General features: G+C 43.8%; 1 protein-coding gene across 1 annotated transcript in view; it reads right to left on the bottom strand.

The window, feature by feature from the left end:
- klhdc4 (kelch domain containing 4) overlaps window positions 1-17313 on the bottom strand; it is a 90264-nt gene that overhangs the window by 54730 nt on the left and 18221 nt on the right. Inside the window, exons 4-5 of the mRNA XM_055649060.1 lie at window positions 7210-7308; window positions 6548-6684 (exon numbers count right to left, since the gene is read on the bottom strand). Coding sequence (XP_055505035.1) covers window positions 6548-6684; window positions 7210-7308 — 236 coding nt within the window. The remainder of the gene's footprint in view (window positions 1-6547; window positions 6685-7209; window positions 7309-17313) is intronic.

Genomic DNA, 17313 nt, shown 5'->3' with positions numbered 1-17313 from the left:
GAACTGCACATGCTGGTTTAAACCGAAGATAGACACAAAAAGCTGGAGTAACTCAGTGGGTCAGACAACATCTCCGGAGAAAATGAAAATGAATAGGTGACAAATCGGGTCGAGACTCTTTTTCAGACTCTCTCTGTGAAAGAAAGCACAGAGCATTCCTCCATGTTCCTTTGGTGAAGCAATACCCTACCCTGAATCTTATTTTCTGGGACTGTACATTGGCAAAAGAACGTTGGGTTTGTAATAGATCTTGTTGCCTCAATCTAACTTGCAGGCCGCCCAGCGACCATGTTTGCAGGCAGAATGGAGGCCTCCATGGTGCTTCCAGTTACTTCATTCTGTGGCTGCATGTTGTGGACAAGGATCCCCATTTTGTCAGGCAATCGAAAGATCGCTAATTCATCTAAATGGTTGGTTACATCATTGATTTTTGCTATTTTTCTTAAATACCTTGGAAAACAATTTTCTTTTTTAAAGTACTTCTTATATTTTAAAGTGCCAGACATTAATATTAGGAGTTTATAACTGGTATATTTAATATTATCCTGCCCAGCTGCAAGCAAGATGTTGCTGCACCCCAGCACATTTTCTTTGCCGAATCAATCAAGCCATAATTTGAGCATTCCAGTCTTCCACAATAACTTAATTTCAAAAGATGACAAACAGTTGTCTGCAAAGACGAGAAGACAAGCAAGAATTCTACACCAAGCAACAAGAAAAAACCACAAGAAGAACTGCTCCTTTGTATAATAAAAGTTCTTACATAAGTTTTTACTTGTGTTTAAGTTATGCTCCGATTTCTTAAGAGGGCAGTTGATATAAGACACGTAATAGTCTAGTTCACACCAGTTATTCTATGTTTCAGTAGTGTAGTTTAATTTATTATTAGACTAAGTGGGACCCGTTGGGTTCCAGTCACACGGGAGGCCTGGTCCCCCAACGCAACCCAATTCCACCACTCATCCATGGCCCCTAACTGCGCAGGCATGGCTCATTTCTCCTCATCCCCCAGTACACCCTCCCCCTCCTCTTCATATGTGGGAGGGGTGGAAGGGAGGGGGAGGGAAAGGGGGGGGGGGGGGGGGGGGGGTGTGGCGGGGGGTGTATGTGGTGGGGAGGGGAGAGGAGGTGTATGTGGGCGGGGCGGGGGGGGGGGGATAGGAGGGGGGGGAAGAGGGTGGACATTTCCGATGCCCTGGTGTGGAACAGCTCATCCTGGGAGCAGATGCGGTTTAGACGGAGGGATTGGGAGTAGGGGATGGAGTCCTTACAGGAAGCGGGGTGGGAAGTGTTGTCTAGTTAGCCATGGGAGTCAGTAAGTAAATTACTGTTCTTTATCAATCAGTTAAATTGCTGGGAGAAGTCTTCTATTGGAATATGTTCAACTCTCCAGGAGACTTTTGGGTGTTTGCCAGACGTGAACACTAATTTGGTTGGAGATAACGCGAAATAGCCTGTAATTTGCTACGTTTCAATGCTTTCCCGTTGACAATTGAAAATTGTTTGTGTTACTTTCAGCTGCTTGACAATGCTGCACTAATTGCGTGGTACGAGTGACTGAATACATGATTATCTGAATGAGGATTACCTCACTGGAAAAATAAATATTCAAATAATTAATAATTTCAGCAGTATAATTTAAGTACCTTAATGCATATTAGAAAAAAAACATGGTCAATGATCAATCTAATGAAGTTGTCATTCTGCTAAACTTAGTATCTAAGATCTACATCGGTGAGACCAAGCGTAGGCTTGGCGATCGTTTCGCTGAACACCTCCGCTCGGTCCACTTTAACAAACCTGATCTCCCGGTGGCTCAGCACTCCCCCTCCCATTTCGACCTTTCTGTCCTGTGCCTCCTCCATGGCCAGAGTGAGCACCACCGGAAATTGGAGGAGCATCACCTCATATTCCGCTTGGGCAGTTTGCACCCTAGCGGCATAAACATTGACTTCTCCAATTTCCAGTAGCCGTTGCTGTCTCCTCCCCTTCTCAGCTCTCCCTCAGCCCTCTGGCTCCTCCTCTTCCTTTCTCCTTTCTTCTCCCCGCCCACCCCACATCAGTCTGAAGAAGGGTTTCGGCCCGAAACGTTGCCTATTTCCTTCGCTCCATAGATGCTGCTGATCCCGCTGAGTTTTTCCAGCACTTTTGTCTACAGTCATTTACTTATTTGGCTTCAAAAGATGAAATGCTCATCCAAGATTCCATGGAAGTGCCTTACATGACAAGATTGGCCAGGACCTTGAGTAATTTCCAATATTATTAACAATTAACATTTGCACAGATCCATAACTGTCACCTTGTCTCTGTAATCAGATTATCTTTAAAAAGGTTAAAAGGTTCCCAGTGAGCAACGAGACCGAGAGTGTTCTCGTCTAGCGGGGCCAAGACCTCACTCGCTGGGGACGTCGATGGGCCGTGAGAGCGTGATACATGAGCAGCCTCCGAGAGCGAAGTGGGCCATAGAGGAGCGAGGAAGCTCCCGGCGAGTGCCGCGGTGCCATTCAAGAGAGGACTCGGCGGATGGCGGTTATGGATGGGCCCCGCGGTGGGTGCCGGAGGTTGGAGAAGCAAGCGCCGCCGAGAACAAAGAGGAGCCGGGTGTGGAGGGCCACCAGAAAAAAAGTGTAAGTTTGTCAGCGCCCCTGTACGTGGCAACTCTTTGCATTCTTTGTGTATGGTACACAAAACTAAGAATTTCCCTGTGACATGTCATATGTGATAAAGTACCAATTAATCCAAAGGTGACTGTTAGCATTTGGAACTTTGAAAGCATTTTATTCATATGCAGCAAACCTGGTAATGAGGTTGGACCACAAACACCTTTTTGGCATGAATTTCCCCTGTTCCATTGTTTCGGGCGTTTCAGTCTTCTGGATCCATATTGGCATATAGATTTCTCCCACACTACCTGTGGCCAGTTCTGCAGCAGACATCTACATAAGTATCAATACCATCTACTACGATCCTCACCCAGCAGCATGAATCACATGCTCATCACTCTCACTACACAAGTACTCATAAGCTAACAATCTGAACTTCTTCTCAACATTGAAGAGTCAGCACAAGAACGGGCCCTTTGGCCCACAATCTTTGTGCCAAACATGATTTCTAGCTGGACTGCTTCAAAATGGGCAAGCAAAATTAGAAAGGAATTCAAGGCTCACCAAGAGAGCAACAGCCTCACAAAGTAGAACTATTCCCAAATGAATTCCATCAATGATCTGAATAAATAACTTGACCTGTATTGGAAGAATCTTAGTTTGACATGCAAACATAAAAAACAAGTCTCATCCTGCAAATGTGTCAAAAAGTGATGTCTGTCAATTGGTCCAAAAGAAATAACATGCAATCTGGTATTTCAATCCTTTAATTTGCTAAATTGTGGCCAATAGAAGAATCATACTAGTGGAGGCCTTGTTCCTCCCCATTGTCTTAGCTGTTCCTTGGACCCAATTTCCAACCCTATTTAAGACGGTTAACCAACTGTCCTAAAAGGTCTGGAAATAATGTTAATAACCCGAGATTTCTGGACTGGTGGTTACACAACAATCCAATTGTAAGCATATTATGTCCATCTTCTCAGCCAAAAAAATCATCAGCTATTGAATTGAATGGACACTGTGATCAGAGTTTCAAATTTAGAATGATGGCCTTTTCTTTCAGATGATTTGTTGAGGGAAAATGCCAAACTTTATAAAAAATAACACATTTTAATAATTTGTACTTACCATATTCCTCAGAGAATGCTAACAACTGAATATATAAATTGTTAAGTAATTGTACTTCATACATACTCAATGGCCTATTCCTGCACCTAATTTCTATGTTTCTATGAGTTAACAGGTGCTTCTGTTTGTGAAAGTACCATTTGTTTAAGAAATGTTGTGAGGATATTGCCAAGACACGAGGGTCTGAGCTATAGGGAGAGGTTGAGCAGTCTGGGACTATTGCAACATTTAAGAAACAATTAGATAGGTACATGGATCTGACAGGTTTGGGAGGATATGGACCAAACACAGGCAGGTGGGACTCGTGCAGGTGAGACATGTTGGTCGGTGTGGGCAAGTTGGCTGAAGGGCCTGTTTTCTATCATCTGTTTCCATATCACTTGAGTCAAGTTGCATGGAAAAAGGCCCTTTGGCCCATGCCTATCATCAAACATGTATTTACCCCAATCTTATAATTTCATGTATGACTAGCACACTCCTCCGAGCCAGCGTGCCTGAAAACCACCACCATCATCCCGGTGCCCAAGCAGACAAACATCAACTCCCTCAATGACTACAGGCCCGTTGCTCTTACATCTGTAGTCTTCAAGTGCTTTGAAAGGCTGGTTTTAGGTCACCTTAAATTATCTATCCCCCCTCACTCGACCCACACCAGTATGCATATAGGGCTAATAGATCTACAGAGGATGCCATAAACACTGTCCTCCATGCTGCAATACAACACCTAGAGGAGAAGGGGTCATATGTCAGTATGCTTTTTGTTGATTACAGCTCAGCTTTTCATACAATTATACCTAGCAAGCTGATCACAAAAATGCTAGACGTTGGCCTCAGCAGTCAACTGTGTCAGTGGATATTGGACTTTCTCAGTGCACGCCCACAGACGGTGAGACTTGGACCCTACACCTCGACATCCCTGACCCTCAGCACTGGAGCACCGCAGGGCTGTGTGCTCAGTCCGCTCCTCTACCCCCTATACACACATGACTGCTTGCCCCATCACCCCGCAAATAGGATCATAAAATTTGCGGATGATACAACCGTGGTGGGGCTCATCTCAAATGGGACGAGGTCGCCTATAGAGAGGAGGTGCACAGACTTTCTGAGTGGTGTGCTCACAACAATCTCTCTCTGAACACTAAAAAGACAAAGGAGATCATCACTGATTTCAGGCGACATAGAGCGGAGCTCAGGCCACTGGAGATAGGGGGCGAGGAGGTGGAGAGGGTGCCTAGTTTTAAATTTCTGGGGATCAACATCAGTGAGGATCTTAAATGGTCTGTGAACTCTGCTGTAGTTGTAAAAAAGGCGCAACAGAGACTTTACTTCCTCAGAACACTGAGGAAGGCCCATCTGTCTGCTAAACTGCTGGAGTCTTTCTACCGCTGTTCGGTAGAAAGCATACTGACTTACTGCATAACTGCCTGGTTTGGGAACTGTTCAGCAGCTGACAGAGCAGCTCTCCAGAGGGTGATAAAAACTGCCCAGGGTATCATTGGACTCCCCCTGCCCCCTCTGGAGGACATTTACCACTCCAGATGCCGCAGCAGGACCTGTAATATCGTGAAAGACATTACACATCCTTGTCACCACCTTTTCACACTGCTGCCCTCTGGAAAAAGGTACAGGTCGCTAAAGTCACGCACTGCCAGACTCAAGAACAGCTTTTACCCATCAGCAATCTTGGAACTGAACTCTGTCTCGGGAGCGGGTTATGGGGAAGGAGGGGGGGTGGGAGACAGTGTTAATTTATGTAAATGTGAATCCATGGGTGGGTTTGGGGAGGGAGGGAGTGTAAAAAGTATATGTGAATGTTTGAAGTTCTTTTAAATGGAGAGACACAGTAATCTCGTTGTATGTGACACATGCAATGACAATAAAGCATTCTGATTCTGACTCTATGAAAACTTGTTGGTAGGTTTATGCAGCTTCATTATTTTATTTCTGTACAGATTTTACATGATCCCCAAATTGAAAGAAATCTAGGATTGGACAGTGGCACGACGAGTAGTATCGCTGCCTCACTACTCCAGCAACCGAGGTTCAATCCTGACTTCCGGTGCTCACTGCGTGACTGTGGTGGCACAGAGGCGCAGCTGGTTGAGCTCTGCCTCACAGTGTCAGAGATCCAGTTGGATTCTGGCCTCGGGTGCTGCCCATGAAGAGTTTGCACATTCTCGCTGTGATTGCATGGGTTTTTCTCCTGGTGCTCCGGTTTCTTCCACATCCCAAAGACATGCAGGGTTGTAGCTTAATTAGCCTTTGGAAACTGCCTCTAGTATGTAGAGAGTGTGTGAGAAAGTGGGATAACATAAAACAAGTGTGAACGGGCGATTGATGGTCAGCATTGACTCGTTGGGCCGAAGGGCATGTTTCCATGATGTACCTCTAAACTAAAACCAAATTCTCCCTTTGATTGGGCTTGTTTTTTCCTGGTGTTTTGATTTCCTGCCACATCCCAAAGACTCATGAATCAGTAGGTTAATTGACCACAGTAAATTGTCTCTAGTCTATAGGCGAGTCATAGAATCTGGGGAGAGGCAAGTGAAATAAGGAGAGAATAAAATGGGATTATAGGATTGGGGTAAATACATGCTTACTGGACCAAATAAGACAAAGGACCTTCTTCCATGCTACTTGACTCTGAAGTGATGTAAGAAAAACACACATGTACTGGGAAACTTATTTCACAATGTCTTAAGCAAAAAATTATTAAACATATTTAACATAAGTATGTATGAGAGATACTTCTTAACATTGAATGATAGCGGAAATGGAATATAAAACTGTCAGCAAATATAAAACTAAACTCCTACTTGATTTGTTCCCATGTTCTGCTGGCAAGATGCAGCACCCAAAGATCCTTATAATGATAAAACTGTTCACCGTTTGGGGATGCAAATTCTCCACCAAACACCCAAAGTTGTCCACCTGCTTGAGGAACAACCACCGCCTATTCACAAAACAAAGCAGACATTGCAGTTAGCTCAAACACTGTATATTATTGGAAAAGGAATGTTATGCAATACATTCAAATTACAGTGCAGAATGAAAATAATGCTAGATTCTTCTTGTATTACAATTGAGAAAATGTATCAGAATTTTCTAACAAACTAGTGGAAACTTTTGATTTCATCTTATGCAGAAAGATCCAAAATTGAGAATGTCCTCAGTAGCATGGACAAAATTGACTTCCACGCTGAGAGTTCTCACTTACTCAAACACATCAATACTGACATACATGAATGAAGGTAATAAAATGATTTCTAAAACCCAACAGATTCTGAATCAGGGGCAAAAGCTTTTTTTTTTTTATCGTGGTGGACATGGAATAATAAGATAGTTAAAATATCATAATTGACCATCTGTTTACTCATATGTACAATTGCTTGGAGATACAAATTCCCAAAGATGATCTTTTTTTTTAATTCTCTCTTATTGGCCAAATGTATGTATATACTTTAAAAAAAAATTTTACCTGATGGGCAGAGCGTGGAGCTGGTGGATTTGGGATTTCCAGTTTTGACCATGCATTCTTCTTGATGTTGTACAAATATAACTCATTGTAGAGAAAAGTCTGTAAGAGGGCACAGATTAAGAGCTCCATTAGCAAAGTACTAAATAAATAATTTATATGCCTGTTGTGCTATTTCCCAATTGAATGAGGCAATGATTGTCTTTTAGCAACAACTGTCCAAGACAGATCCAAGGAATTTGATTTTGTTTAAGAAGGAACTGTAGATGCTGGAAAATCCAAAGGAAATAGGCAATTTAAGAAGGAACTGCAGATGCTGGTGGTTCAGCACTTCAACTCCCCCTCCCATTCCGAATCCGACCTTTCTGTCCTGGGCCTCCTCCATGGCTAGAGTGAGGACCACCGTGTATTGGAAGAGCAGCAACTCATATTTTGCTTGGGCAGTTTGCACCCCAGTGGTATGAACATTGACTTCTCCAATTTCAGATAGTCCCTACTTTCTCTTCCCCTTCTCAACTCTCCCTCAGCCCACTGGCTCCTCCTCTTCCTTTCTTCTTCCCGCGCCCCCCCCCCCCCCCCTCCACATCAGTCTGAATAAGGGTTTCGACCCAAAACGTTGCCCATTTCCTTCGCTCAATAGATGCTGCCTCACCCGCTGAGTTTCTCCAGGATTTTTGTCTACCAAGGAATTTGATTGTCTACTTTTCTCTTAATCTGGGTAAATACCTTGGTGCAATGTTAATTTAGATGGTTGGAAACAGATAAATTCAGTTCAATCACAAGATTTGACCTACACCAAACTTCAATGAAAAGTAAAATTGGACAACATCAGAAACATATGGCTGAATAATACTTGCCAAATAATAACACACATTCTTTTCTAAAATATAAAATAATTAAGTCTACAAAATGGGATTGGTGCTTTGGATTCTTTTAAAATAAAGTTTATATTCAAAAATCACACCATCATATAACCTTCTTGGATTTTTTTCCCCCCGTTGCAGAAATGTTTATTTTTTGTGAGACAAGATAATGTTCCAGAAATAATCACAATTTCACAAAGGAGCTGATGAGGTGGCATACATGATGGATATATCTCTGCATCATTTGAATACTCATAGAAAAAGTATCCAGCAGAGGCAACACAAATCAAAACCTGAATACTATTTGATTTACTTGTTTAGTACAGCGATCTAGATAAGCCGAAAATATTCCAATAAGTGATGAATGCTCTGAAGCAATATATATCTGGAAAATCTCAATTTCTTTTGCTGCAGTTACTTATAAATCCTGCACAATTTTAAAACACATTTTTGCAGGATAAAAATCGACACACGTTATTGTAAGCATAATCTGTTCAATGAACGCATTTGCTGCTTTAAATTATGGGGCACATGCATTTAGGCATTTCGTACCTAATACTAACAACTCCTTACACAACATATACAAGTTATATAGGCATCCGTGCTGCATTCTCATAGGTCTAAAAGTAAAAATATTTGTGATGAAACAATATTCCATCTGTCCTAAGATGTGAATACAAAAAAAACTACACGGCAACATTCCAAGATGACAAGGAAAAGTCTCCCACTGTACAACTTATTTTTTTATCTTTCAACCATTATCACTATAAAAATTATCATATTGCTTTCTCTGGGGATTTGCTGCATGCTAACAAGCTGCTGCATTTTCAACACTATTATCAGTAACTGCAACTCACAAATGTCTGGATGCCTTCAAAACGCTCTGGTGTGAAAACAAAATTAACGCATGCTTCTTATTGTAAAATCACTATTAAGAGTTCCACTTTGTAGGTTAATGAGATTAAATGAATCAAAATGTATGCTTAAAAAATCTTCTCTCTTCCAAAATCAACTGATCACAATGTTTTTGGACTACTATGAAGGCTAGTTTCAATATTTGTTGCGCTGGATCGACGCGCTGGAGCTCCGGTGAGCTGTGACCGCCGAGATCAACACGTCTGGGCTGAGGGTCTGCGGAGCGGGCGGCGCCGACTCTAACATCGGGAACCTGGGAGCTCCAAACCGGCGCGGCCTTGTCGGCTTCGGAAGCCGCGGTCCCCAGTCAGGAAGCGGCCGTTCCAGGTGGCCCAGCCGCTGAGAGGACTCTCCCGACGCCGGGGCAACACCACCCGGTGAGAACGGCCAGGAACATCGGGCCTCCGTAGAGGCAATAGCGGTGGCCTCAATAGGCCTGACTTTGGGAGAACTGGGGATGGGACTGGACATTGTGCCTTCCCCCACAGTGGTAACCATTGTGGGGGGATGATTTTTTTTTGTGTGTAAGTAAACATGTTAGTCTGTGTCCAAGATGGCTGTCGGAAGGGAGGGTGGATGCTAGCGCGCTTTAGCTGCCGCTGCTCTCTCTTCACATTGTGTTTTTGATTTTTTTGTCTTTGGATTGAATTCTGTTTTTTATTTGTGTTTTGGTGATGTCTTTATTATTTATTTTATTCAGATTATATGTTTTATTATTCTTGTTAATCTTTGTAAGGTGTCCTTGAGATTTTTGAAAGGCGCCCCCAAATAAAATTTATTATTATTATTATTTATCTTCTGGATAAGAAATGATGGCAACCATAGGAGATGGAGAAGCTTGGTTTAATATCGTTTAGAGATATAGCATAGTAACAGACCCTTCGGCCCACGAGTCCGACCATCAGAGCACCTGGAGAAAACCCGAGTGGTCGCGGGAGAAACGTGCAAACTCCACACTGACAGCATTTGAGGTGAGGATCAAACCCGGGTCTGGCACTGTGAAGCAGCAAAAGATTACCAACTTTTGACTGAAAATAGTTGGCGAAAAATACAGACCGATTTGTATCTAACAGATTTTGGAAAAACTGTTAGTTCAGTTGACAAGTAACTTACCATAATTTCCCAACCACTAACCCAGCTCCAGTAGCAACCATATTTATGTGGCTAATCCAGTTTATAGCCCAGTCCCACGGTACGAGTTCATTCAAGAGCTTTCCCGAGTTTAAAAAACTCGTGGTAGGACGTAGAATGTACGTAGCGGGCACGTCGGAGCTCGGGGACGCCGCTTAGCGGCTCGTAACGCTAACGGCTGGTACTCGGGAAACGCGTTAAGCTCGAGAAGACTCGTGAAGATTTTTCAACACGTTGAAAAATGTCCACGAGAGCCCCGAGTACCTGTGAGCGGCCATTACCGTAAATCTCTGAGTTCGAATCAGAGGAAACTCAGGAGAATTCTTGAATGAACTCATAGAGTGGGACACGGCTTTAAGATCATGGATGATAATGGGGGAAATTCAGCATTAGTAATATTAATGCAAAGCAAGAAAAGGCAACGTGGTTCTTCCTTGTAGGTCACAAGGTGACATTTGTGTGACACATATGTAACCTGTGTAGCTCAAAGATTATTGATGCATGCAAATTGTAAATTGAACTAAAGAATGCAAGCATTAGCAAACATTCCTACTGATGATGCAACATTATTAATATTAGCTAAAAATAGTTGGGCTCAAGACACTGTATGAACTTGTACATAGATAGTCAGGGACGGAGAAGACTGCCCTGCATTAATCGTAAGCTTTGTCACTCCAGTTTATTAAAAAAAAATGTAATTCTCACCAATTTCAATAACCAGAGCTTCTGTTACATATTTGTTCAAATGCTGTCTTGATTTCATAAGCAATTATTCTCACCACACAGATGGGGAAATAAAACTGCCCTTTGGATCACAGGTCCATTAAGTTTTAGTGGATCTGGTAATGGATCTCATGGCTGAATGTCAGACCACACTGGGGTGCAATTAGATGTAACATTTTTCCCAATATGACTGCAATCCAGGCATATCTTCTCTTCAAATCACCATGAAGAAAAGTGCTTTTGGGTCTTGGTGTACAACATATGATCCGGATCCAACACATGGACTAAATCCAAACCAATCCAACTATGACTCCAAATCAACAATTATTTCATGTGTTCCAAGGATATATTGTGAAACACATCCCTCAACAAGCATAGCTAAGAACCTACAATCACATTGGTTGCACCTTAGGATGATGAAATGGAAAAGGATGGACTAAAGTGAGATTAGTATTAATGCTAAGGTAGACAAAAATGCTAGAGAAACTCAGCGGGTGAGGCAGCATCTATGGACTTTAGGTGACGTTTCGGGACAAGACACTTCTTCAGACAGGGTCTCAGACAGGGTCTAAAGGGGGCGGTTGAGTAGAGTGAAGAAGAAAAGGCAAAGAGGCTGGAGACAGTAGGCTGTGGGGGGAGAGCTGGCGATGCTGAGCGGTATCCGCAGACACAGTGCTTGAGGGGAGGGGAGCGAGGGAGAAAGCAAGAACCCTCTGCAATGCCTTCCGGTCGGAAACAGAGCAGTTGCCATACCATACTGTGATGCAGTTGGTAAGGGTGCTCTCGATGGTGCAGCGGTAGAACTACCTGAAATTGGAGAAGTCAATGTTCATACCACTGGGGTGTAAACTACCCAAGCAAAATATGAGGTGCTGCTCCTCCAATTTGCGGTGGGACTCACTCTAGCCATGGAGGAGGCCCAGGACAGGAAGGTCGGATTCGCAATGGGAGGGGGAGTTGAAGTGCTGAGCCACCGGGAGATCAGGTTGGTTAATGGAACTGAGCGAAGCTGTTGGACGAAGCGATCGCCAAGCCTACGCTTGGTCTCACTGATGTAGAGCAGCTGACACCTAGAACAACTGATACATGAGATGAGGTTGGAGGAAGTGCAGGTGAATCTCTGCCTCACCTGGAAAGACTTTTAGTATTAATTTAGTATTAGTATTAATGCTTGACATTTTATTGAGTAATGAAATAAAAATGCATAATAAACAAAATATTATTCTTTCAAGGACCTGGACAAACATTAACTATTTAAATTAGTCCAACCCTAAGCCCACTGAGTGTAGGAAGAAAGTGAGTGAGTGGATTGGCTGAAGGAAGGCTTTCTCCAAGGTGAGTAAAGTTCAGGAGGTTTAAAAAGCACACCAAGAGTCAGGAGGAAAACCTTTTTCACCCAGAGATGTGAATCTGTGGAATCCTCTGCCACAGAAGGCAGTGGAGGCCAATTCACGTTTTCAAGAGAGATTTAGCTCTTAGCACTAAGGGAATCAAGGGATATGGGGGAAAAAGCAAGAACGGGGTACTGATTTTGGATGATCAGCCATGATCATATCGAAGGCCAGAATGGCGCTGGCTCAAAAGGGCAGAATGGCCTACTCCTGCATCTATGTTTGTATGAACTGCAGATGTTGGTTTAAACCAAAGATAGCCACAAACAGCTGGAGTGACTCAGCGGGACAGGCAGCATCTCTGGAGAGCAGGAATGGATGACGTTTCGGGTCGTGACCTGAAATGTCACCCATTCCTTCTCTCCAGAGATGCCCGCTGAGTTACTCCAGCCTTTTGTGTCTATCTTTGGGCTAAACCATTGAGCACAGATCATGCAAAAAAAAATCTACAGGAGAGTTGGGAAGGTTAGAATTGGACATTCAATTTACCGTAATTCCTGGCAATGAAGGCGCTATTTATTACCCAAAAATAAGGCACAAAAATTTACCTGCGTCTTGGAAGCCGAAGGTTAGGTTGTTAGCCAAGAAAGATAGACTTGGCTATCCCTCAGTACAGCAACATCAAGAACGATAGTCAAGTCTATCCCTCATTGCTGGCAGCTGATGGGAAGCGGATGTAAAGTGGGAAGCAGCTGTAAAACGACAGCGTCGCGGGGGTAGAAGAGTTTCTTTCATAGCGTGTGGAGAGTCTTGCCCGGGTCAACACGAGCAGGAGCGTTGAGAAGGGGGGGGTCGGGGATCATGCCAGCAACTCACTCACCGCTGCCGCGGTGCTTTGGGCACGGAGCCACCGCATTGTGGGCGGGGCGGGAAGTAGCTTGGGTGGCTGCGAGCGGCTGCCGGGACCGGACAGCTGAATCGGCCGCCACCTCAGCGCCTTTTGCTGGCCCGCTCACCTCTGGCATTGCTCTCCATCTGAACACCTCTCTCCTGCCACATGCCGGCCTCGCTCATGTCAGCCGTTTCGCACAAATCCTTAAATTCCGACTGCCGCCGGGGAGGGAAGAAGCTCGGGTGGCTGCGAGTGGCCGCCGGGACCAGGCAGCGGAACCGGCCGCCACCCCAGCGCCTTCTGCCAGCCCGGGGATGCTGTCTGGTCCCAGCGGCCGCTCCCATTTTGGCACTACTGATCCTTATGTTTGAATTTCCTTGTTCCTTAGCGCTCCCGTTTTTCCCACCATCTCTCCACCTCCACCTGCCATCCGCCTCCACCCGACACCCATTCAGTATGGATGAGATCTGGAAGCCTTGGGCAAATTGAATTGTCACTTCCATATTTTAATTTTTTTTGTTAAATAATTTTGAGAAATTCTATGTCCTGCCAGCCTTTTTTCAAAATTTAGTCACTCAAAATGCAGGTGTATCTTCATTGCCGAGAAATACGGAAGTTTTAACATTTGGTCTGTAAATTGGTCAGGTTCATTGCTGGATATTTCTTACAAACACAGCTAGGCTGTTGATATTGTACTGGCAAAGTTAACTAGTCCTTCACCATATTTTCATGCAACAGCATTTATAAACATTTTTATGAGGCTTTGGAGAATAATTCTTGTATTAATGATCTTCATAAATACCATTGGGATTTATCAAAGTGGAATGAATAGAGTGACTGTATTGTAGTTAAACAGCCCATTAAGGTTTATGGTGAAGGGGAATAGATTTAATAGAAATCTGAGGGGTGACTTTTTCCACACAAAGGGTGGTGGGTGTATGGAATAAGCTGCCAGAGGAGGTGGTGGGGCAGGGACCATCCCAACAATTAAGAAACAGTTAGAAAAGAACATGGATAGGACAGGTTTGTAGGGATTTGGACCAAATGCGGACAAGTGTAGCTGGGACATGTGTGGGCAGGTTGGGCCGAAGGGCCTGTTTCCACGTTGAAACTATGATTCAATGAATGCAAATTAAAAATGCTCAATGTCCAAATTAACCCCAAACCAGGAACAAAAGTAACATTTTAGGATCATTTCATCCGAATTCCCTGGTATTTCAGGCTAATTCCCTGGTATTCCACTGCTACTGGAATTACTAATGAATCAAACCCACACAGAAACAGTTAATTTTCTCTGTGGAAACTTTGAACTGCTAGATTACACACAAAAAAGCACTAAAGTAAGTCAGCGGTTCAGGCAGCATCCCTGGAGAATATGGATAAGTGTCATTTCAGGTTAGGACTCTTCTTCAATCTGGTTCATTTTCTCTGTTGCTTTTTGTAGGTTTAACAGCCAAATCTCCCCGTCCAACTCTGCTTGGAATAACAAAAGTGAATTTCCTGCCCAAATATTATAAAGCTTACAGATGTACTATTACAGGCCATATTTTTTGTAAGAATTGGTAAAAAAAATATTTTCTTATGCAGCTAGGTTTCAGCTGTTCTGCGAATCTGAAATCTGCAGTGTATAAATGCTGATCACAGCTGTCTAGGTGTAATTTGTAATTTGATTTAGCATCAATGTATAGTACAGCATTACAAGCAAGGTGGAAATTATTTGTTAGGTTTAACTGGAGATCCACGGTGGCGCAGCAATAGAGTTGCTGCCTTACATTGCCAGAGGTCCGGGTTCAATCTTGACTGCGGGTGCGGAGTTTGTACGTTCTCCCCGTGACCTACATGGGTTTTCTCCGGGGTCTCTGGTTTTCTCCCACTCTTCAAAGACATACAGGGTAGTAGGATATTTGGCTTGGTATAATTGTAAATTGTCCCAAGTCTGTGTAGGATAGTGTTATTACGGGGATCGCTGGTTAGAGCGGACTCAGTGGGCCGAAAGGCCTGTTTCCGTGCTGTATCTCTAAACTAAACTAAATCTTTAAAAATGTTATTAATTTGACAGGCGAGGTGGGAGAAGAAAAATAAATGGATATTGCGCTTGATTGATAATTGATTGGGATAAATTGTTTATTCATTTGGTCTAGTTTTGTTTAGTCTGGGGCAGTACAATGGTGCAGCCTCACAGCGCCAGAACCCTGTGTTCAACCCTGACCTCGTGTGGTTTTTAATGTGTTGTCCCTGTGGCTGCATGAGTCTCCTCTGGGTGCTCTGGTTTCGTATAGTTTAGGGATGCAGCGTGAAAACAGACCCTTCGGCCAACTGAGCCCACGTCGACTATCAATCACCCATTCACATTAGTTCTATATTAGCCCACTTTCACTTCCCACACAGAAGTCAATCAACCTACAAACCTGCACATCTTTGGAATGGGAGGAAATCAAAGCACCCAGAGAAAGCCCGTGCGGTCACAGGGAGAATGTACAAACACCACACAGACAACAACCAAGGTCAGGATCAAACCCGGGTCCCTGGTGCTGTGCGGCAGCAGCTGTGTGCCACCGTGCAAATTGGTAAGTTAATTAGCCGCTGCAAATTGCCCATAGTGTGTAACTGAGTTGTAGATTCTGTGGGGTTGATGAGAATGGGGAGAATTAAATATGGGCTTAATGTAGGATTAGGGTAAATGAGTGATAGATGGTTGGTGTGGATTCAGAGAGGTACAGCGTGCAAACAAGTCTTCCTGCCTGCTGAATACAACAGCAAACCGCCAAATGAATTTAATCTACTTTATGTCACCTATCATCAATTTAGCTCTATATGTTGCTATGTAACATCGAATAATGAAACAAAATTCTTCCCTTATCTGAATCATTGCATTGGGTTGGACACATCTCTCATTCTTTTAAAGAGTTTAAAGAGAAACAGCACGAATAAGCAAGAGATATTACATTTTTGTGGTGAAAACTCTTTCCTCCAATAAACATTCCATAATAAAAGTCATTATTTGTTACCTTAAACCTTTAAAACATATGCACAATCATCTGCTGTGAATTAAGGAGAACCAATGCGTGCACTCTACTCTAATTTGCAGAAGGTAATTGATAAGGTGTCACATCAAAGGTTATTGTGGAGAAAAGAAAATCATGGTGAAATAAGTACAGGTTGAACACTGATTTTGTCGCCCTTGGTTCCAGAGCCTTTCTCGATTATCCATTTTTCCAGACCAACAGAGGTCATGTGATAATGAAATGACAATACACAGATGACAGAACACGATCAGCCATCTTGGGGCTCCCTCACTTACTGCCGAGGCAGCAGCAATGGGGAGAGAGGAAGGAGGAGGGGTAGGGGTGTGAGGGGAAAGATGCCTACTGGACAGAGCGACGGGAGAAGCAGACGGCAGCGGTAGAGCGGACAAAGCTACCGCAGCAGCAGGTGAGAGGGGAAGGAGCCCCGCGGTGATCGGGCACATTCTGTCAGTGGCGGCGCCCCGAAGAAAGCGCTGTCCACAGGGGCTATAACGTGAGCTGCAACAACAGCCTGTCCACCAGACTGTGCGGTGGGTGAAGAAAGGCTCATTGGTGCATCTTGTGAGTCAGGTGTGGGGTCGGAAGCCGGCAGTGTATGCAGCCCCCGGGGAGATGTTGGGAGCCGGTGATGGGTCGACAGGTCTGTCTGCTATATCCAAAATCCGTTATAAGGGGGTCATTAAAACAAGGGTCTTTGCGAAACAGTTAGGAGAGAAGATCGAGAGCATGGTTAAAAATTGATTTTGGGAAGCAGCCTTTTAAAGGTGCTCAGTAATTTAGAGAAGGCTTGACAGGAAATTCAGAGTTCCAGAGGGGAAGCAGAAAATTGGCCAGAATGGGGGGAGGAGGGGCTGTGAGGTAGTCTGCGGGGGCCAGGCATAGTTGAAATTGTGAAAAGCTTAAACATTGTGTCAGCAGAAATTAAAAAAGCAAGGCCAAGAAGGGAATTCAACGGTTAGATGTAAACAAATAACTCTTTCACCACAAGAGGGACACAACCGGAAAGAGGACTCGCAATGCCATCTGTGGCCGTTCTGGGAATTTCAACTGAGCTCTCACAATTTTGTCCAGATAAAAGGGGTGGGTAGACCATCAGCAGCAGGAACATCGGTGTTTAACCTGTAACATAATGGGATGACCAGAAGATTGGCTGGCTAATCAGAAATAGAATCAGTAGGTATCAACACGTTATTGATTGGATTGTATTGTTTGTTGTGGCACATGGA

This window comes from Leucoraja erinacea, chromosome 17 (assembly GCF_028641065.1).
Source record: "Leucoraja erinacea ecotype New England chromosome 17, Leri_hhj_1, whole genome shotgun sequence".
NCBI lineage: Eukaryota > Metazoa > Chordata > Chondrichthyes > Rajiformes > Rajidae > Leucoraja > Leucoraja erinaceus.
This window is presented reverse-complemented; position numbering and strand designations above follow the sequence as displayed.